We start from the raw sequence: 22183 nt of genomic DNA on the forward strand, positions 1-22183 counted from the left end.
TTAAGTCATCTTCTCCTGATCAGTGTACCTAGCGTTGGTGATTACATCATCGTGGATCGCAATCACACCATTGTACAAGTATATTTATGAGATGATCCTCCTAGACTTATGAGCTTGAACTATTGTTATGGCGCGTTAGATCGATGAGCCGAGGAATTTAATAATATATCTGAAAGGGTTTGATGTTGATGGGAAATGTTAATGTAAGTGAGAGGTTTAATGATAGATTTAAGAATGAATTTAAAGTATTGTCTAGATTTTATTTCAGAAGTTTGTTTAGAGTGCATTTGGTTTCTATTGATCAAAGATCTTCATTACTTAACTGAAGTTATGTTAAGTTCTATCAGGATTTTTTGTTCTGTTCTAATGTTATGATTGTCTAATAACACCTTTAGACTACACCAATTGTGTAAATGATTAAAGTAAAGTGCGAATCGTGCATCATTTGGCACGCTCGTATTTATTTATGCCACCGGTTAGTGAGCGGTTTGACTCAATTTACTGCTTAATCTGATTCGCAAAGGATGATACTCTGTGATATATGGTTTTGGTTACACAATTTTATGGCTACGGTATGGTACTCGGTTTTCAATTGTTAGTAACAGGTGTGCGGTTACGAAATTCTTGGTAAAGTTTGAACGCGGAATTAGGATTTATCTGCTTAGTGTCCGAAGTGGCGAAATTGAAAAACTTTTGTTTGTTGAACGGTTTTCGGTTGTAAGGTGCACGTGATTAGTATTTACGGCAGTCAGTGATATTCTCGTTAATTTTGTTTTGCTAGCGGTGAAGCTACCTGAATAACTCTAACTACTTATTACATCAGGGTCTTCTAAGGAAATAGCTTGTAGTTAACAAATACGAACATAGCCAAAACCCAGCTAGTTATTGCAGCACACTGGCCATACAACCATAACACCGAACAGGAACACAAAAATACTAGACGCTATTCAAACAGAACAACATTAACAATTTGCTTAGCATTGCTCAACTGTATAACTCAATAGCAGCGACAACGTAGCATCGTTTGACAGCGCACTTGTGGATTTCGGCTCGCTAGCTCTCATTTGCGATGTGAATTTACGAGGTAATGCCTTGGCAGGCGGGATAGAGTCGTCAGTCCCATGTAGTGCAACGCTAGGCAATAAATTAGCTCTCCAAGAGGTGTGTTCCCACGAACGCTGAACCGTATCAAGATGGTGGTGCGAGCAACAGCGACGCTCGAAGTCCGCGAAACGGGGACACGGGCGAAATGCTTTATTTTCGCCCGCGATTTATTTTCTCTATGTGACATTTTGTTACGTTTTGTAAGCTGTCACTCGCTCACACTTGTACATTGTTTCAATTTATGCTGCGGTTTTAGTGTTTGTTCGCATTATTGAATCATTTTTAAGTGCAGTTAACTGCTTTAAGATATGAAAAGGACATCATTAAAGTCTTTAATCCGCATCTATCTATAAGGTAAAGCAAGTCATATAAATAATTGAAAAATATCAAAATGAATTATTTTAAATCCTGTTTAAAAATAAGGTTCCAGTAAACGGACCCAGAAGAATTAAAATCCGATCTAAAACAATTACCTCTTACATTGTTGGAATGTAAGCAACCTCACACGAACACCATTCACCTTGGTCTTATTGAAATTAATTAATTGAATAAATATGATTAAGCACCACATCCGTAATTGTGATCGATCGTGTGTCCGCGGTCCAAACAATGGTATTCGTGGGTTCAACCGGATAGAAATTACACAGTCGCTATTAATATCCTTGTATCACGATTATTCACGATATGAAAGTGGTTGGATTGAGTGACAGACATTCGTAGGGAGCTGACATCTGTGGGCGTGAGATGTTGTATAAGCGGGTGTTGAAATGTGCTACCACTCTTTTAAGTTTATTTGGGCGGTGATAATATCCGCCTTCTTTACATTCAGACCTTTAAAATCTTTAATTCTGAAACTTCAAAACTTTCTGAGACTATATAACCGCGAGCATGCTAAGTTTCGTTCACAAGGCTACCTCTGTTTGTTGAATCAAACGAGTGCATTTGAAGACTACACTGAAATTGTTTGCAGAAAGCTTTGTTTAATCAAGGGTTTTAGTCGATAGATGCACTTGTGTTTTATCTTACTTCTAGTAACAGACCAGGTCGTCCTATACCCTATTCCCCCGCACAAAACATTGAAACTTGTATTTTTTTTAATCTAGCATCCCTATTTCCACACAGCTTTTACAGCTTTCTAACCAGGACTACTTGAAGAAACTGTCCCATTGTTGCAGCCTAAGTCAAAGTTAAGCCACTTCTCATAGCGAGCCAAAAGTTGCGGGACCGTCGCTCGTGACCCGACCTGACCCCGATCTAGTAACTGCTTCGTACCCATTGTCTCTTCGGCAAGGGGATGGTGTAATTTATAAACTTATTAACTAGGGTTCCTAGATAATTTAGTTTTGGAAATGAATCATCATCCTCCGAGCCTTTTTCCCAATCATGTTGGGGTCGGCTTCCAGTCTAACCGGATTCAGCTGAGTACCAGTGCTTTACAAGAAGCGACTGCCTATCTGACCTCCTCAACCCAGTTACCCGGGCAACCCGATACCCCTTGGTTAGACTGGTGTCAGACTTACTGGCTTCTGACTACCCGTAACGACTGCCAAGGATGTTCAATGACAGCCGGGACCTACAGTTTAACGTGCCATCCGAAACACAGCCAATGGTGTCTAAGATATACTTAGAAAATACATACAGACTTAGAAAAGTTGCATTGGTACTTGCCTGACCTGGGATCGAACCCGCGCCCTCATACTTGAGAGATTGGATTGGAGTTTTGGAAATTAATATTGGCTATGTATTATGGTTCCAAGTTAAATTAAGTGTTATCAGCTTATTGTACTTGAAAGCTGAAGCATCATAGTTGCTGTTGAAGACTGCTACTTGAAAGATGACTTAAGTATTGCAGTATCCTTGACTTCTGTGAAATATCAGTAATCATATTTACTTATGTCGAAAATACAACTAAAAATTTTATTACATTGTAAGTCTCGAATGGTTCAGCAGGTACATATTTGGTAAAATGAAATCGATGTTAAGGCATAGTTTCCATTTTCTATAACACATAATTTCGTCACAACGAAATGGCTTTACCCTATTCCGTAATATTAAGAGGCTTTAAAATTTTAACGACTTTATCTAAAACAGTTTACTGAAAAGCAGTTTAATGGAAAGTTAACTAGCAATTAATAAACTATTACAAACGGCGTGGGTGTTAGGAATGTAGAATAGAATAAAGTTGTGTAAAAGATAACATTTTACAACTTGAGAAAATGTTGTGAAAAGCAAATCTTAATTGTAACTGCTCTCTAAATGAGCTTTAAATATTTTATAGTTATGATTATTGCCTACTCACCTACATTTCTATCACATACCTAACCCATAATTTAGTACCATGTACGTGGTTCCGTGCTTAGGCACAAATCAAAATTAGGCAAAAATGTTACTGTTGTCACTTAGGTGTACCCGAACAACACTTTTTTGATTATTATAAATTTGCATGCCGTCTGTCTATAAGTGGATTTACTAACTATCATTCCCATGCAAGTTTCATTCTGAATGTCCCAAATAACTAAACAATCCTGCCAGTTTTATTCACTGCATTTATCTCCCGACTGTTAGGCTGTTTGCCTATTGACTTCAGGTCTTTCAAAAGCTGTTATATATTATCAATAGGTACTTTCACCTTCATTTCATCCAAATTTGAATTCTCCTGTACTACACCTCTTATGACTTGCAGCCCAATAGTCATCACTTGGCTTTGCTATCAGTAATTGAAATGTGTCTCTTCGACAGTTCGATCACGCATCCAGTTGCTCAAGTATGCGTAAAGAAATTATATCACTGATGAAATTATGATACCTACTGTCGAAATTATCATGCAAACTAATTTTAAAAATCTTATTTAAACTATGGAGAGGCAATTAACCCCTTTCAGATAACACGCCCAATAAAACTTACAGTTTACAAATAATTTGGCAATTTTGAACTCCTTGCTCACTTGTTCATATTGTCGAAAAGCTTTGCTTGTCCGAAGATGACTACTATTGACTTTATCGAATGGCTAAGTTTAGAATTGCAAAGATATTTGGTGCGAACTGTATCTACAGCTATTTCTCAAGAAAACTCAACAACAGACCACCCCAAATCAAAATTCCATCGGCAAACAAAAATCAATTAAAATTATTGCAACAAATGCTATTGTTTCAAATCATTACCATTACATGGTTCCAATTGCATTGATATGAAACAAAAGATTGCTCAAGTAGTAACTAACTGATCTCATTTGGGCGCCTTTGTTTGACCCGGTCATTAGATCAATGGACCCGGTCAGATTAATGATCGCCATGAGACAGATCTCGATGCAGTCGATTGGTATCGAATGCTGTAATGGTATCGGTATCCGTAGTACTATTGGTATTGTCGTTGGTTTTTGTATCTGTGTGGGTTATAGATGCAATTATGGTTATTATTTTCCATTGCGCAGTTTTCTGAGAAAATTGAAAAAATATGCTCTGTGTTGTGAATCTTCGATATTCGTCTAAATATCCCTCTCTCAGCTTTTTATTTTCTTTCCTTAAACCTGTACATAAAAATTCCCGGAATACTGCATTTCTAAGATGCAACATAAATTACTTTTCACCAGAAATACAATAAAATAAAGCAACAATTTATAACGCTATCAATTCAATTCATTTTAGACCAGATAATATTTAACAAAAAGCAAGCAACAATACTTTAGATTCGACCCCTTTTATGCGTTAAACTACAATGAACGACCCAGGTTAATAAAGTCATAACCGCCACGGTCTGTCAACGATACAAAAAAACATTGTAAAGCCGTTCTAGGAAGTCAATTGGCCTTATCAAAATAAGACTTTCCAAAAAGAATGTTTCGCACAAAAATAACAAACAATAGTCAAGCTTTTAATACAAAAACGTAATACTGGAATGATGGTCGTGATTGCACGGTTATCAAAACAAAAGGATTGGTTGGATTTCATGGGATTTGAGGGAATGTTAGGGCTTTTTATGGAGTATCTGAGAGAGGGTAACTGTAGAGGTTCATTGAAGAGTCGGAGAGGGGGGGAGCGTGGCCGCTGGACCGCGTCGGGTCACGCCGCAGCTGCCGACCGACGACCTGTCTGTTTCCATTGCTGTCGACATGTGGAAATAGAAAAAGAAAAGCTTATAAAAATGTTAATTTATAAGAATAAATCTTTGTTTGTTGTACTCCATTTATATTTTTATAAACTCTTTAGAATATATGAAACATTGATACGACGAAATTAAGACAATAATTTTCACCGAATTGTAGAGGTCGTGACTAAAGCGCCACCTGGTGGAATTTTTCGGAACCACTTTCCTTGTTGCAAAAGATTAGATTAGAATATAATAATGTGTAAAAAATTAAAACTGTTATCTTTAAAATAAATTATTTATCTTTGTACTTACATCTAAAATCGTATCTAATCCTTATCGGACGTCAATGGAGACCGGGCCGACCATCCGACCTCCGACACGGAAGGCAAAGCGTCACGACCCGACAAAAAATCGTCACAATGAGGTCGTGACCGACACCGTCCCATTCACGACGCTCTGAGAAATGTCTACGTGCAACTATTTTCGCAGCCGAAATGCATTCGATGCGCTTAGCAATGGGCCTTTGTCATTGCCGACTATAATTAGAAAAAAATAGAAATTGTTTTAATTTTTTATATAGTGACTATTTCTTGTCATTTTTTAATACATGGTAAAAGTTAAATCAAAGCACATAGGTACATATGTACATCGTAGTACCAACATAATCATCACCTCACCCAGTAGTATGTACAACAACTACCCCAATTCTATGTAAAAAGTAATCGAACAAGCGAAGTCTACTCCAAATGTAATAAAAATATTTTTATCCTTGTAAAAATATTTTTATGCACTAAACATAATTATACATTCAAATTATTTCATAAAATATTTTCAGTCTGCAAGCTCGTACCCGAAAAAGTTTACACCTCACCTCGATAGATGGCGTTGGGATCGAGTTAGATCGCGCTATGGTTTCGTTACAACGATTTGGTTGGGTCGGCCGCGAACTTCTTTCAAGTTAACTTTGCGCAGAGGCAATATCGTAACCAATGAGGTTAATCCGAGGTGCGATTATTGCTAGTTGAAAACTTTACCAATACCCCGCCGTGTGGACGTGAAATACCGTCCGCGATGGCAATTTTTGAGCGGCCGTAATTGGCCTGAGAATACCTTGAAAAAAGCTAGCTGGCAACACAGCAGCGACATCTGCAGACCATTTGCTAAAACTAAAGCCGGTTTTATATTTTCGGTCAAACGTAGAGAATATCGTTATAAATAATTTAGATTTCAATCTCCATAGTTCAGGCTGAAAAAATAAAAACCAAATCCGTATAGTTCTGTAAAGGAATGAAAAAAATATGTATATAAAAGACAAGTTATTCAATAAAATCTTCGGCAGATAAATTCAGACTTAACATGATTTTTGTAGGCTATCATTAACCTGTACATTTGACACATGAATGACTTATTAATCAAGCGGATTGCTTGTAATATAATATTGCGCAGGGCCAGTATTAGGCATCATTTATCTGCCTGTCTGAGTAAACTGCACACGGTTTTACTAACTTGTTGAAATTGTATCCATTAAAATAGGTTATATTGTGGTTATAGTTGTTTTTGTATGTAATGTTGTGATTCCCAACAGATGATAACATGTTTTTTTGGTTACACCACCCTACGCTCAGTTTTCATTACATTCTTCAATTTTAATAAATGAATCCATTTAGGGATGTGTATGATTTTAAAAGGAGCTGTCTGCACTTGTTGTCCGCTGTGCTAAACATTGTCTATTTTAGTTTTTAGAGCTGGAGTACAAAAATTGTATCTAAGGTATTTATTTATGTAGGGCACGCCACCATCGTGGCGGTAAGTCCCCTCTTTGAGGAGTGGCTCGGGAGGAGTCACGGCGCCTTCACGTACCGCATGACGCAGGTCTTCACCGGACACGGTTGTTTCGGGAGGTACCTGCACCGAATCGGTCGTGAGGAGGCGCCCGGGTGTCACCATTGTGCGGACAGCCCCGAGGACACGGTGGACCACACAGTCCAGGTGTGCCCCGCATGGAAAGGGCACCGCCGGGTCCTCGTCGAGGCTTTGGGCGGCGGCGACCTCTCACGTCCGGCCCTGGTTCAGGCCATGGTCCGGGGCCAGAGGGAATGGGATGCCGTCGCCTCCTTCTGCGAAGCGGTCATGCTCGAGAAGGAGGAGGCGGAACGCCAGAGAGTTCGCACCTCTCATCCCGGCCGCCGCGCTGGACCAGGTAGACACCCGGGCGCCGGGTGTCGCGAGATGACTCCCGGCCACCGTAGGCGTGGGTCTGTGGGCGGTGAGTTCGGGTAGCTCATCGTCCCTCTGTCTACTTAGACGACAGACCCGTGTCGACGGCGCGCGTTGTTCCACGCGCTCCTCAAAGAGATGTCAGCAACCCCAGCGGGGCCCAGCAGGGCCAAGACCTGCCGGGGCTGCGGGTTGTTCGAAAGAGATACCGCGGCCCTGGTACATAAAAGGCCTATGACGGAACACGACGGTTTTTAGTCAGTAAGAGTCTGACACTCCCTCACCGCTGCTAACCCACAGCGGGAGGGGTCATTTGATGATTTTTGACGTCGGAAAAAAAAAAAGGTATTTATTTATGTAGTTCGCAGATGCTTTTGATAAGTGCCTGATACCTACAGTAGAAAAAAAATGGGATCCTGACGAAAGGTAATACATGCTAAAAGCTATGAAAAGCAGGATATAAAACACAAAAAAGTCAAAGAAGAAATCTAATTTGCCATTAACAACACGATGACTGACAGCATCTTCTTTTGAATTCGGTTATGTGATCGATCACAAAAAGGGCGTCTTGTATATTAATATTTATAATAACCTTTAATCATACTTGAAACGTAATCCGGCCTTTTAAAACAAATGACCGTCACTAAAAGGATTTTAAATCGATACAAACATTCGGCCGGATTACGTTTCGATCCAGATTTTATGCTCATGATTTGACATTCATACTCGGTGAAAGCGCTCGCTTATTACCAATCGATTCAAGCGATAATCGATCGTTCGGTTCGCATAATCGCATTAGCATCACGGGGGGTCCCGCTGTACGCGTGCCATTGCACCGCTTATAGTGTTAAAATTACGTACTGAACTTACTAACCCGAAATTGAGTTATGCAACAGATTCCTTATCTGCATAGTTCAGGTTTTCAGTTCAAGGCTCGACTGCCAGAATTTACTCTACATTACACTAATTAGCTTCAAACTTCTCATGTACAAAGTGACAGCTTATTTGTTATTCAAAGGAAATATTGGGCAATGTTTTGTCTGCTCATTGCATTGCAAAACATGGAATCAATCAAAGCTGTACTTATCGAAATTAAAGGACGTTTCAGCCACGATCTCTGTGAGACTCGGCTGAGCGTTTAACATCTAAGTATAATATTAATTGCGGATCCTTGCGTACTTTCGTCATTTGGGTATCAAACTTATAATTTTATTTGGAATATTTTATGTGGGTCCAAATGTCGAGTAATGTTGTGAGTCATTATGGGCAAATGAGTGATTTAGGTGGCTGAGTGGTGTGATAAAATATGTGACGGCTTGGAGTCGGCCGGCCGGTGGCGTGCGAGGAATGTCAGCCGGGAGCCGCTGTGTTGACGCGGTGACAATAATCAGATGCAATGGAACCGTGAAATTATTGTAGACTGCACCGGCTTATTTTGGATCGTTCATAATAACAATTTAATAAAGTACCTAAAAATTGATAAATATAGGAAGAAGATTTACGAGTGATTGAAAGTAGAAGATGGTGTTCCGTAAATAGTCTTTTGAAATTTGAACTTTGTTCAAAATTAAGGTGCCAATAACAGAAGGGAGACTAACTATACTTTGATGTATTACAGATACGTACCATGAACGATAAGTAGTTGGCGAAACAGGACCTAAATTAAAGTTCTTAGGTCAAATCAAATCGAAATCTTGGCCGTCAACTATATCAATTGCTCATACATATTCAGGATCCCTCAAAAGCCATACAAATATAAATCTCAGCGTATGATAGCGCGGGCGGTATCTGGCGTGATTCATACGCTCTCATTACTGACAGATGGCAGCGTAATAGCTCGATTGATTTACGATACCGCTCGATTTAATCGTTGCGTAATCGAGTATCGAATGTATCGATACTCTTGACGCGCCGATTGTATCGTCCTTTTATCGAATAAAACACGCGTCTCGCTGTTGGATTATTGAGTGATGATGGTTTTGAATTGCCGTTTGCGTGTTTGCTTGCAGATATTTAAATGTGTAATTCTTGATCACGTATTTTGTTGTACTGAACTTGTTTAGCCACCAAATGCTTCTTTCAGTCTCCTCTTCATCACATTTTCTTGTGTCACTTAATATGGATAAGTATTTACCTTTTCTTTTGGCTTTTCTCAAACTTCATCCATTCATTCCTGATTATAGCCGTCTTTATCATTTTCAAATACTACGTTACCTTTCTTCGTCACAAACTCGCTATTTCATGCAACTACAACAACTTTTAAATCGTCAACATGCAAGTACGATCTATGTACCACCTTGTCGTAGTAATTTGTAACAAAGTGTGAAGACAAATGCTCATCGAACGAGTCGGCGCGGGCGCAGGTGGCGATTGCGTGAGTCCTATCGAGTACACGGTTACCGACGCTTTTTACCGTATCTACGACATGCGACAAGCCGTATTTGTTGCTTCACTATCAAATCTTACACGCATATTATAATATGGAAGTGTTTAATTGATGTAATTATGTTCAGTAGGAAATTATTTCAGTAAATACTCATCAAAATTGACATACATTTGGTAATTTTCAGCCGCTGCTGGCACATTTTTGGTGATTGTCGTTATAACACAGTTGCATTTCATTCCTAACTTCAAAACGTAGAAAACTCTTTTAGTCCTTGATTTCTTGACATTCGGTTATTCAAAAATTAGGATTTCTGTCTGCCTAAGTCTACACCCTACATTTTATACGGCTAACTGCTTCAATGGTCCTACTCTTCACCTCCTGTCCATCTTTACCTCTCATATCAAAACCAACTCGTTTATCCCTATCATTCCAATAATCCTTCCATCGTTTTATTACTCATTCCACCTTCCCCGACGGACGTCTAAATCTCCGGCGTCAGTACGTTTGTCACCGCGGCGACGGGTAACATGCCCAGCCGATAACACTTGTATATTGTAACCGTTTTGGCAACTCGCTGACGTTTTATCGATGTTTCTTTTATGGGACGAATCATTTGCATATCGAATTTCTGGGTATTTTGTTCTCGTTCTTTTGTTTTTTGAAGTGAGGAAGGTAGTAAAATGTCTCGAAGATTTGGTAGGAGGAAAGGATGTGGGATCTGTTTTCTGAGCTATCTTATGTATGAGGACAGAAAATATTTTGCTATCAGAATTGGCATAATGATAGGTACTATACGCAACTCTAACCCATCATTGCTTACTCCTACAGTTCTAGTTTTTGTTTTTACACGAGCAGCATTCGATAAGTAAAAGTTTTCAATAAATTGCTTTTAAAACCGTTACTCTCGCAAATAATAAATCTATTACAGTTCAAACACATTGGCGTAAGGTCTTCGACACGAGAGCCACATTCGGCACGGGCCAACCGGCCGGTAATTATTTTAAGTGTCAATAAATAATAAAGTCGGCCGCGCGCCGTTGAGTGCCCGTCCATCTCTCTTATCTCAATTCTTAATGCGCCTCTTTGCTCGTTATTCTTTTTTCAAAACCGTTTTATTTCTTTTTTCGTTTATGTCATCCAGTGGAGAGGTTAAATTCTGTGTTGACAGCATGAAGGTTTTATGTTTTAATCTGGGCTTTATGGGCGTTTAATCGCTCGTGTTAGAAAGAGTACGTCGTCGTTTATTTCTTGTTACAAAAGCTTATCTATTTTATGTTCGCTGATGGAGGTAAAACCGAATATGTGTTATTGTATTTTAATATATTCAAAGTAAGGCATAGCTGTTAAGTTAACTGTTGAGTAATAAAACGTAGGTAAGATATGGTTGACTAAAATTAACAATGCGATCTAAATAAAGTTGATATAATAAATCAAAATGTAACAAGTGGACATGGTTTTGTTGTGTTTGGGAACACAGCGGTCCATCGATCACGGCGCGTTCCACTCTGGATTTATGTTACGTAATTGCGGTGCGTGCGCGCAGCTTATGCGCACAACGAGCGATGCCTTCGACATTATGTTGTTTTTCAACGGTTAATGTCTTGATATCTCTGTTAATGTGGCAGCGAAGTGCAAGTTTATTATTATTCGCATTGAATAATTCCTTAACACTTTCAATAAGTTTAATGCAAATGTCACCAAGTGTAAACATGAGGCTGCCTATCAAATGAAGTGTCAGCGTTTTGAATAGTAATGCTTCGAGTAATGGATGATATTTATTCAGTCGTCTGTAGTGTTGGGTTTTGAAGTAAATACACGCAAGTTTGTGAAGAGGCCAAGGTCACAATACGAAGTTCAGTTGCGGTTAGAGACACTCGCTGGGTTAAATTAGCGTAATCTTCGCCACAACTCTGTCAAGGTTTCCAATTATAAGTTTATACACTTACGTGGTCATTAAAGCGATTGAGCTCTAGACTTTAAGCTAATATTTGTGTGGATGTAGTGTTTTCATGATTATAGTAATGTACTACATTGTTGGTTCAATAGGCGCCTGCGCTTCTGCGCTATTGATGATATTTACTTTTATCCCCAAGTTTTATTAACATTTTTGACGACCTCGCTGGCGCAATGGTCACCATGCCGGACTGCCGGACCTGAGGTCCCGGGTTCGATTCCCGGTTCGGTCGACATTTATGTGATGAGCATGCTTGTTGGCCGTGGTCTGGGTGTTAAAATATGTATTTATAAATATGTATATATGTAGCTATATGTAGTTTATCAGTTGTGTTAGCACCCATAACACAAGTTAATTAATAACTTACCATGGGGCTAACCGACCATGTGTAAAAAAGTGTCCCGACATTTATTTATTATAAAAAACATTTCCGACCAATCGTCCTTTTTATAATCATTTCATAATGTAATCATATTCAGCTCATTTCATTGAATTTGTTGTGCGGGCACTACTTACAACCTTAAAGCTTCGCTAAATCCTTTTAGAAGAAAAAAAAACCTAGTCTAACCATTCCTTCAATAGCATTTTCTCTATGGAGCCATTTTGGGCTCTAACTCTCAAAGTGGGAACTTCTTCTATTCATCACAGATCCAAATCTACGAATACAGTTGCATAATCGTACCTTCCTTATAAATAACATTGGTTTGTACAGCGGCAGTACAAAGCTCGCGTTTGGTAATCTCGCTAATGAGAGGGGACATCTCTCGCGCGACTCACTCTGTGAATAGACGCCTGCGCTATTGATCATATTGATGTATGTATATCCCCCAGTTCTATTAGCTTTCTTTCTTTTACAACTAGTTCATAATGTAATCATATTGAGATCATTTAATAGAATTTGGTGTGCAGGCACTACTTACAACCTTAAAGCTTCGCTAAATCCTTTTAGGAAGAAAAAATGTAGTTGGTATAAGTTAGGAAGTATTCTTTCAATAAAATTTTCTCTATGAAGCCATTTTGCTCTAGGGCTCTCAAAATCGAAACTTCTTCCATTCATTACAGATCTTGATCTTATACCTTATCTAAAAAATACAGTTGCGCAATCGTCTCCATCATCACAAACCTTATAAATAACATTAGTTTGTACAGCGGCAGTACAAAGCTCGCGTTTGGTAATCTCGCTAATGAGAGGGGACATCTCTGGCGCGACTCACTCTGTGATTAGACGCCGGGTGGCGCCACCGCGAGCGCCTTGTCATTTCACCAGGTACTCAGACTACGTAGACGGGCTTCTAAAAATTGAAGATTTTGTACGAAGTAAGAGTGGTCAAAAACTAGACCCTTTCTTTCCTATTTGCGAAGTACATTATGTAGATTAAATGCCCTTAGAATAGATGAATTTATTTGGGGAGTAAGCACAGGATAGGTACATAGATCATTTTCACTATCCATTTTAATGCGTCAAAAGATTTAGGGGCGTTTCGAAAATACATGACCTGATGGCTTTCCTACAAGCAGTTTTCATACTCACTCAGCTAAAATGTGAATATTGAGCACTTGTAGAATTAAATCAAAGTTATCAGTTAAATTCTACTTTACTTTCAAAGACTGTAGGTAAATGCCGTGCGACTAAGTCGTTGGTGTGCGTAGTCCTTATTACGAAAGGGCGTTTTTCGGTGGGCATTGTCGGTGTCGCTAAATCTAAACGCGACTGCATCTAAATCCGGCTCCCTATAATCCTTTTGTTTTGTATTTTCACTCGATATTTACTGTTACAACAGTTGCGATAGTCTGTTCGTGTATTACAATGTAAGGCACGAGGTGGGTAGGGTACGTAGTGATAGGTATTGAGCAGCCTTATAATTTCTTTCGCAACCTCTATATAAAAGTTTCAGAACCTACTACGTATCTATGACAGGGCATCCTCTTTTAATCTCTATTAAAATTTTAAAGGAATAGGAATCAAAATCGAAGTCTTATTGCAACTAGATATGAAATCATCTTTCGTTACATTGAATCAATTTCACAGTCAATCATATTTTTGATTTGTGAGACCTCAAAATAATCGTTTACAATGTAATTATTTGTACAAAAATATTATTTTCATTGAACTTTGTTGTATCCACGCTTATTACCGTCCTACGTAGACGTTGCACAATCTATTTGTAATTTAAATAATAATTCTTACGCTATTAGCGGGTATTAAATATAAACGTCTGTGAATCATCCGTATTAACATGGATCAAGATTGAAGCTTGCCCTCATCGTTTGACTAATGACCCTGTTTATCTAAGTTTACATATTAATGATATTATTACCTCATTCACACGAACCTACCGGCCCTGCCCGTTCTGAACGTTACCACCTTAGAAGATTTCTCATGCCCACAAGGTAGAAACTTAGCAACATATGGTCATGTTTTTGCTATTGATAAGTCAGCGAATTCTGACTTTCCTGATCAGACTGTTGTGTTGGTGTTTTCTGCTTTACCTTTTTAGGCATACACTCAAATCTTCAGACTTCTTAGGCACCATCCACAGGCCTAAGCAACAGGCAATTCATCATCATTATAACCCAATTGCCGTCTACTTCTGATAGTAGGCCTCCCTCAAAGAACGCCAAAACCATCCCGGTCTAAGGCAGCCCGTATCCATCCACTCCCCACCTTCGAACAGTCAATTGTTTTACTAAAATAAATACAATCAGGTGCAAGTGATAGCATTGTTTGAAGGACGAGCTGCAACGAGCTTCAGCCGTGTCATCGATAATTACGCCCGCGCCCTGACCCCTTCGCGTACACTCGTGAACAGAGCTTCTAGTTTATGATATATGATATTGATATAGCCTTAGTTTAGTTTTTTACCCTATATGAACCCCTTCACGTACGCTCGTGAATGAAGGTTCTGGGGTATGACAATAGACTTCATTTTTTTATCACACATGTACCTAATGGGTCTATTCACTTTAGGAGCAATGAAAAATTCATGAAGCTTCCTAAATACGGTAGTAGATTACTGGATGTTTTCGCCGTTTTTGTGGTTACGTAAGTTTTAGCGTGATGCCCGAGAGGCCATCCTGCAGGCAATGTAATCTTGGGTCTGCGGTAACTCGGCGGGAACAATGGCCTTTAAATTTCTTCACTTATTTGTGATAACTATCTATGACCCACGGATGCCTCTCAAACTGAAGGGCAAAATCTACAAAACCGTCATTAGACCTGTCGTCCTGTATGGATCAGAGTGTTGGGCATTGAAAAAGAAGGATGAGAAAAGAGTGCATGTAGCAGAGATGAGAATGTTGAAATGGATGTGTGGTGTTACCAGAATGGACAAAGTGAGGAATGAGTATATCAGAGGAAGCCTGAAAGTAGCGCCAGTGACAGAGAAAATGAGAGGTCAGCGTTTGTCCTGGTATGGGCATGTGATGAGACGGTGTGAAACGCATGCTACAAAGAGTGTGCTAAGTATGAATGTGGAGGGATGGAGAGGCAGAGGTAGACCGAGGAAAAGATGGATTGATTGCCTGAAAGAAGACATGAAGCAAAAAGGAGTGGATGTAAGTATGACGTCTGACAGAGAGGAATGGAAGAAAAAGACATGTTGCGCCGACCCCAAATGACTTGGGAACAGGGCAGGAAGATGATGACTTATTTGTGATAAGTTAAAAGATATTTTTGTACGAACAGCAAACATTCCATATTTAACTGCCCACAAATATTTACAGAGCTTATTTCATATAAGCGCCCGAGCGTCCTACCATCTCTCACGTAGCGGCAGGCGGGTAATAGCGCGCAGAACACATGTCTGCGCTGTTAGCCGCTGATGACGAGGTGGCGTCATCCGCCGTTTAGCGCAGCCCTAGCTCACCTCTGACTTACTTGTTGAACTGTGACCAAGCGTTTAAGATGGACTGGGTTTTTGCTTAGAAATTGGAGGAGTGTCATAGTGGAACCACAATGCATGGTACTATTAATGAGACACATAGTCAATTAACTGTCTTTCTACAAAAAAAAAATTGTAATCTAGGCAGGCCTGCAAAAAGCTACTAGGTATAGTACCTACGTCCCATCATAAGTTCTAATGTAGTTTTTTCAAACTTTTTTCATCACTGTTTCAGTTAGGCTTAAAACAACATATCGTGAATGCTATTATGCAACCTGATTAAAATTATATTGATTTCAAACCAATTACGCACTTACATGGATAGGCACGGTCCGTCACGCACGTTCAGTTCTAAGTTGCGAATCTTCACAGCCTTCAACTCACGCGCATCGGATGCGATGACGTCATTAACGTCTGACAAACCACTAATATCCATTAGAAATAGGCAGATGATGCGTAATTTACGATTTTTGTGTTCATTAGGTAGGTACTTACTTCAAATATTTTTTTGTGGTGGGTAATTTAAATTGTTTTTTTGCCTTGGCTATTTTCTGGATTTGTTGACGTACATACTAACTTAGTCGGTATACATAAGGACATAAGTTGTATGCGTTACGATTATAAAATAGTAGCGTATCGACAGATCAGAGTCCGAAAATATATTATTTAATTTAATTATATTATCCCAGTAGTGTTAATCACACTGTAGGTAACTTATATGGTATATAATTGAATTTCCTCGTTTCCCAGAGCTCAGTATCGCCAGTGGAGGAGAAGCCTAGCAGTGAGACGAGCTACGTGGTCGGCACGTGGCCGCAGAGCACGCCTGGCCACACCGGCTACCTCACCGTCGCCACGCTGCCGCCTCCATATGCACGCAGTAAGTAACATGAAGCATAAATATTTGCGTCTAAAGCCGCTTTCGGTCACGGTGACTGTTCTCAAATAAGATCAGCCAGCTGCGCAGGACATATTATAGTGCACAAGCATTTGCGCAGATACAGGTGCACTGTCTATTCCTTCACTCGCATAGCCTGATGGGATGCACGCGAGGACCAAGCGCAGGACCGACAATCAAGAGCTCTCCAATGCACTCTTTATATAATTAGGTACCCACTCACAGTGTTTGATTTCACTCAAAAATTTTCCCTATGCTGTTTGTTGCATAAATGAATCAAGGAATGCGTTTAAAATGGAAGAGTAGAACACCCACGTGTCTATTTCATATACTTTTTTTTATAAAAATTAATATCAATTTCATGACCTTGACCTAAAAAAATCAATAAAAAAATTATGTAAGCGTAACTAATTACGATAAATATATTTTTTTGATATCGTTCCATGAAGGATCTTTTGGCGCTTATTCCCCAGTTTTGATTTTTGAATTAACACCTTTGGTCACTGAGTTATTATTATTTTTTCAGATTTTTGTTTTTATTTTTTTTCTCTTAAATGACTTAAAAGTGCGGCTTGTGAGTAGCACTCAAAGATTGTTCTCAATTAGGTCTATCGTTCATAAAAAAACCACGTTCCACTATCGCGGCGTTTGGGAGTTATGAATAAAGGTCAAATGATGCGATTTAGGGGTGTCACTAAGGTCAAACAAATATGATATATATTTTTTATAGAAAAAATTATGATTTTTATATCCAAAAACGACACATAAGATACTTCTTGCCACATTATATTCCAAAAACAACTTAGAGGAAATCACTTTATGTTATAGTGTCTTTTTGCAAGTTGGTTCTATATTATTTAATTGATTTTATGACGCATACAAATCATTTTCATTTTCAAGTACCAGCAGCGTGCAAATATCAATATTGGATGGATTTTCATTATCGCCCAATGATGAAGATGCATCGAACGATGGATCTTCATCATCGACCTCTGCCAACTGCAAGTTTTCTTCGTAGATTGGGTTCAGAAGTTCATGAACAGCTTTCGGCAGACAAATCCTTCTAGATCATAGTTTTTCTCCTGTTCATTTTTCGGCAGTGATGTTCCCTATCTGAGCGCCAAAATTTATTGCGCGATTCGGCCGCTTGCTCTGAGAGCATACCGACAGGAAGAGAACATTGTTCACATCATCCCGCGGAAAGGACCCTTTCCCACGCTACCTGTGAACCTTCATCGAAATAAAAACATGATTAATTGACCGGTCTCCGTTAGTCGATCAAAGCTTATTACGTAAATCTATCGACTTCGATCAACGTCGATTGTTTGATCAGTCTGTTAACACCTCAACATCCTGTGTACAAGATATATTTTATTTCTAAACAAATAGATTTGTAAATAAAGGAAAAAAATATCAACTCTGAAATTAATATAAGAAAACAATCGAACTAAACATGAAAGGTCAAGTTGTGTGACAACCCTAACATAAAATTTTGAAATTCAATAACTCCCAAACGCCGCGATAGTGGATAGTGGTTTTTTTATCAACGATAGACCTAATTGAGAACAATCTTTGAGTGCTACTCACAAGCCGCACTTTTAAGTCATTTAAGAGAAAAAAAATAAAAACAAAAATCTGAAAAAATAATAATAACTCAGTGACCAAAGGTGTTAATTCAAAAATCAAAACTGGGGAATAAGCGCCAAAAGATCCTTCATGGAACGATATCAAAAAAATATATTTATCGTAATTAGTTACGCTTACATAATTTTTTTATTGATTTTTTTAGGTCAAGGTCATGAAATTGATATTAATTTTTATAAAAAAAAGTATATGAAATAGACACGTGGGTGTTCTACTCTTCCATTTTAAACGCATTCCTTGATTCATTTATGCAACAAACAGCATAGGGAAAATTTTTGAGTGAAATCAAACACTGTGCCACTTCTAACATGTTCTAAACAGATAAGGACACATTTTTGTCTTCATAAATCTACCAACATCCATCAGTGTTGAACTCTTTCTTGTGTAACATTTTGGAAGTTTACTAAGTTATTTGTATTTTGTTTTAGGTAAAGTAAAGAAAACGAAAACGGAAAATGACGAAGAAAATGGTGACAAAATGGCTGTTGATGAAAGTGTATAAAACTTGATAAATGAATAAATTATTTTCACTCAAAGTATTATTATTTTCTGTTCATCCAAAAGACATTTTACTTGCGCACTCGCTTTCCGAAGTGGCGATCTTATTATACTTATAACCTAGTGAGCAAAAGTATATTTTGCTTACTGTTTTTTAAGCACAATGCACATACATGTTTGAGCTACTGAAGTGAAAAATCAATTTCCATAAGTAACACACGGGATATGGCTGATAAAGTAATAAAAATCAACAAATACTGTTCATAGGTATACTTTATTGAACCAAAGCTATAAATAGGTACAATGATTGGCAACTTAAAACTAAATAAATAAAGGTTATATGTTCTTAAAATAAACGAGCTAAATATAATTGACTTGCGAAGACAAAAACTTAAAATCTAAAATATTTCGAAGCTAAAATAATATTAGTGTATAGTATAGGAACAAGTAAAATTAGAAATGTGTAGTAATGAAAATGGAAGCATAAGGAGGAATCTTATTTATTAAAATTTGGCATTTTGGATCTTTTATCGCCACACACACAAAATAAATGGAATGGACACAAATTGAAGTTTATTATAAACAAAATCATCAAATGACCCCTCCCGCTGTGGGTTAGCAGCGTTGAGGGAGTGTCAGACTCTCACTGACTAAAAACCGTCGTGTTCCGTGATAGGTCTTTTATGTACCAAGGCCACGGTATCTCTTTCGAACAACCCGCAGCCCAAACAGATTATATTGGCATAGATAGATTTTTTTTATTTATGTAAAAATTGGTATTCAGCAAAAAAATACGTTTAAAAAAATCCTTAACTAACCGCTCAACGCTTGTCTCCATTCCATCTACAAACGCAAATCTCTATAGAAAATCATGATTTAAAACTGTATAAGGAACTATCACAGAACTGTTGTTTTCCATATAATTTCATTTCGTTAAAAACGTTACTTTTCTATTATACGAGTATTTTTTTATTATATAATTTTCTATATTTACTACGAATATTTAATTATAATCATATCAGTTTTCAGTTTAGGAATACTCCGCCCTTTTTATTCGTAAGTTTATCAGCAGATAATGAAATATTATTTTATACGGCAATTCTTCTTGTCTCATTATTATTTGCAAGTAATATTAATACAATAAAACATATGAATTTCATAGGAAATATTGCTACTATTTCCATAGATCATTAGATAACTTTCTTTACGAATAATAAGGTTATAATATCTACGTTATCGAGATAGCTACGCATCTCTAACTACTTCATAATAATATTATTGTTCTAGAAATTATTAAACTCCTATATATAATATTTAAAAGTACTAATACGAGGAGTTTTAGTAAATATAAATTGTTACCAGTTTAGTTTAGGTTGTTTGTAAGAAAATGCTTTTAATAAATTATGGAATGGTTAATATTATAGTCAGGTGATTATCCAAATTGTGCATACTTCGTCCACATCAAGTCTCTTACATGTTACGGGTTAAAATAAAATTACCATTTTATACAGATATGAAAAAGTTTTTAAGTTAAAGTTTTTGAAGACGATAAAAGTTTAACATATCTGCAACAAAATGGTCTGTCTCAGAGTGCTAGGCCCTGAACTTAGTCAATAAAACCGACAAAGATATTTTGTTAAAATGACTGGTTGTCTCATATAATCAAAAATACCCCTAATTCATGTTATTTTCGTTATAAGGCGATTCACACTCACTACATGTTTCTCATATAAATCTGTACCATTGTTTTAGTATTTCGTGCAAGCGCCATGCAACAACCAAATGGCTGCTACAAATTATTGTTTTATTGCGATTGCACATTATATAGCCTAACAATCATGGGTCATAAAATCAGTTCACTTTTACTTATTCCGCACGAAATTCTCAGAGGACTACACTCGATAAATAATGAGATCCGTTTAATATACCGCTCTATATCATTGATTCTTCTTCTTTCTGCCCTGTTCCCAAGTTATTTTGGGATTATTTCTCTGTCCATATCATTGACTATTACAGTTGATCTAAAAATTTTATGATATTTGCAGAATTCGGCAGCTTATTGCATAAGTTGCATAAGTTTAAGACCCTATAAGAAAGGATAGTTAAAGTACCTAACATGATATTAAAATATTGATATTTCGCAATTGAATTTTCCACAATTTCTTTGTTTACAAGTTTACCTAAAATCACTGAAGTCTGTTTTCAACTGTATGGTGGGTTTAGCTGGTTTAGCGTCGAATAGTGGTCGCTGCGACTGCGCGGAGCGGCCGGAGCGAGCGCTCGCTTGGTTCGCTTTGAGAGCGTTTTCTAACTTATTGCGTAGCTCGGATGACTGTTGCATCATTGTTTTGAATTCCTGAAAAAATAAGAAGGGCAAAATTATTAATGACAGTTAAAGTAAATTACAAAAATCTAAGTGGACTAGGATTTTATGATAAAAAAGCTGTGTAAACAGTCAATCAAAGAATATTTCTTCAATTATATTTTTTCAGACTCCATTCTTTCTTAATAGAGTATTGAGGCGTAGTAATTACGAATTTTTATCCTTTCCAAACACCTTAGGATGGGGCTTATGTTATTTACATAATAAATATATATATTAAATGTATAGGACAGCCATACCTGTGGATGCTTAGGTCCGACTTTAGTAAGCCAGTGTAACGCGAACTCGTGTAACGCTCGTACGTGCGGCGGCGCTCGTTGCAACTCCGCACCCTCGCGTAAGTACGATATCACTATCGGTACCAACAGCCACAGCATTTTGATACCTGTACACGTTGAAATAGGATTCATTATTATACGAGGATTTTTGACTAGTATTTTGAAAGTGCAGAACATTTAAGATGAAGAAGATGAGAATTAAAGTAAGGTGTGGTTATTTTACCTTTTGGGCCCTCTTCTATAGCAGCATATAAAATAAATTTTTGTATAAGTGTATTTTACAATGAGGCAGTGATAATTAGAATATATAGTCATTGATAAGAAACTAAGAACACGGTATGATAGGCGTGGATTGAATAGATGACACGTGATCAATTTTGCATTAACTATCTTGCGTGAAGACAAACAATAAGCACAGCTACATTTTCTCAGGACATTTAAAGTTTAGATTCGATACCTACAGTTTTTATTCTTTATTTAGTTTTAGCATAAAAATCACACGCACTATTCACTCACGAATTTGACATCACTTGCATGGGCTTATATCAAAATGCTATTGATTACATTTGAAATCCGAAATAACCATAGCACCAACTCAAAAAAAAACAAAAAACTCTCACGCGCAGAATCAGGTGCAGCGTTGACCAGCTCATCCAAAGCTGCAAAGGCAGCTATTGCGGCCTTCGTATGCGACATGTCGGTAGGGCGGCGGGCGGCGGCCGCGCGAGCTATGACGCGGGCGGCCAGGCCTCGCGCCCACCACGACACGCACGACGCCGACGCACTGCTCGACCACACCGAGCGGAGCACTGAGCAGCATGACGAGAATGTCTGCAGGGAAGGTCATGTTACAA

At 38.0% G+C, this 22183-nt stretch overlaps 2 protein-coding genes and 1 non-coding gene across 3 annotated transcripts in view; 2 read left to right on the forward strand and 1 right to left on the reverse strand.

Annotated features, from left to right (window-relative positions):
* The window catches only part of LOC124640535 (tRNA (adenine(58)-N(1))-methyltransferase catalytic subunit TRMT61A), a 61532-nt gene extending 42826 nt beyond the window's left edge, over positions 1 to 18706 (forward strand). Inside the window, exons 6-7 of the mRNA XM_047178315.1 lie at positions 16379 to 16508; positions 18599 to 18706. Of these exons, the coding sequence (XP_047034271.1) occupies positions 16379 to 16508; positions 18599 to 18672 (204 nt within the window). The 3' untranslated portion in view covers positions 18673 to 18706. The remainder of the gene's footprint in view (positions 1 to 16378; positions 16509 to 18598) is intronic.
* Positions 6151 to 6290, forward strand: LOC124641075. The gene has a single exon (XR_006985631.1). It is a non-coding gene; the product is annotated as a U4 spliceosomal RNA (small nuclear RNA).
* Positions 18707 to 18923: 217 nt separating the features above from the next.
* The window catches only part of LOC124640608 (HEAT repeat-containing protein 5B), a 36097-nt gene continuing 32837 nt past the window's right edge, over positions 18924 to 22183 (reverse strand). Inside the window, exons 38-40 of the mRNA XM_047178447.1 lie at positions 21950 to 22160; positions 21291 to 21436; positions 18924 to 21024 (exon numbers count right to left, since the gene is read on the reverse strand). Coding sequence (XP_047034403.1) covers positions 20845 to 21024; positions 21291 to 21436; positions 21950 to 22160 — 537 coding nt within the window. The 3' untranslated portion in view covers positions 18924 to 20844. The remainder of the gene's footprint in view (positions 21025 to 21290; positions 21437 to 21949; positions 22161 to 22183) is intronic.

Source organism: Helicoverpa zea, chromosome 21 (assembly GCF_022581195.2).
Source record: "Helicoverpa zea isolate HzStark_Cry1AcR chromosome 21, ilHelZeax1.1, whole genome shotgun sequence".
NCBI classification, from domain to species: Eukaryota; Metazoa; Arthropoda; class Insecta; order Lepidoptera; family Noctuidae; genus Helicoverpa; species Helicoverpa zea.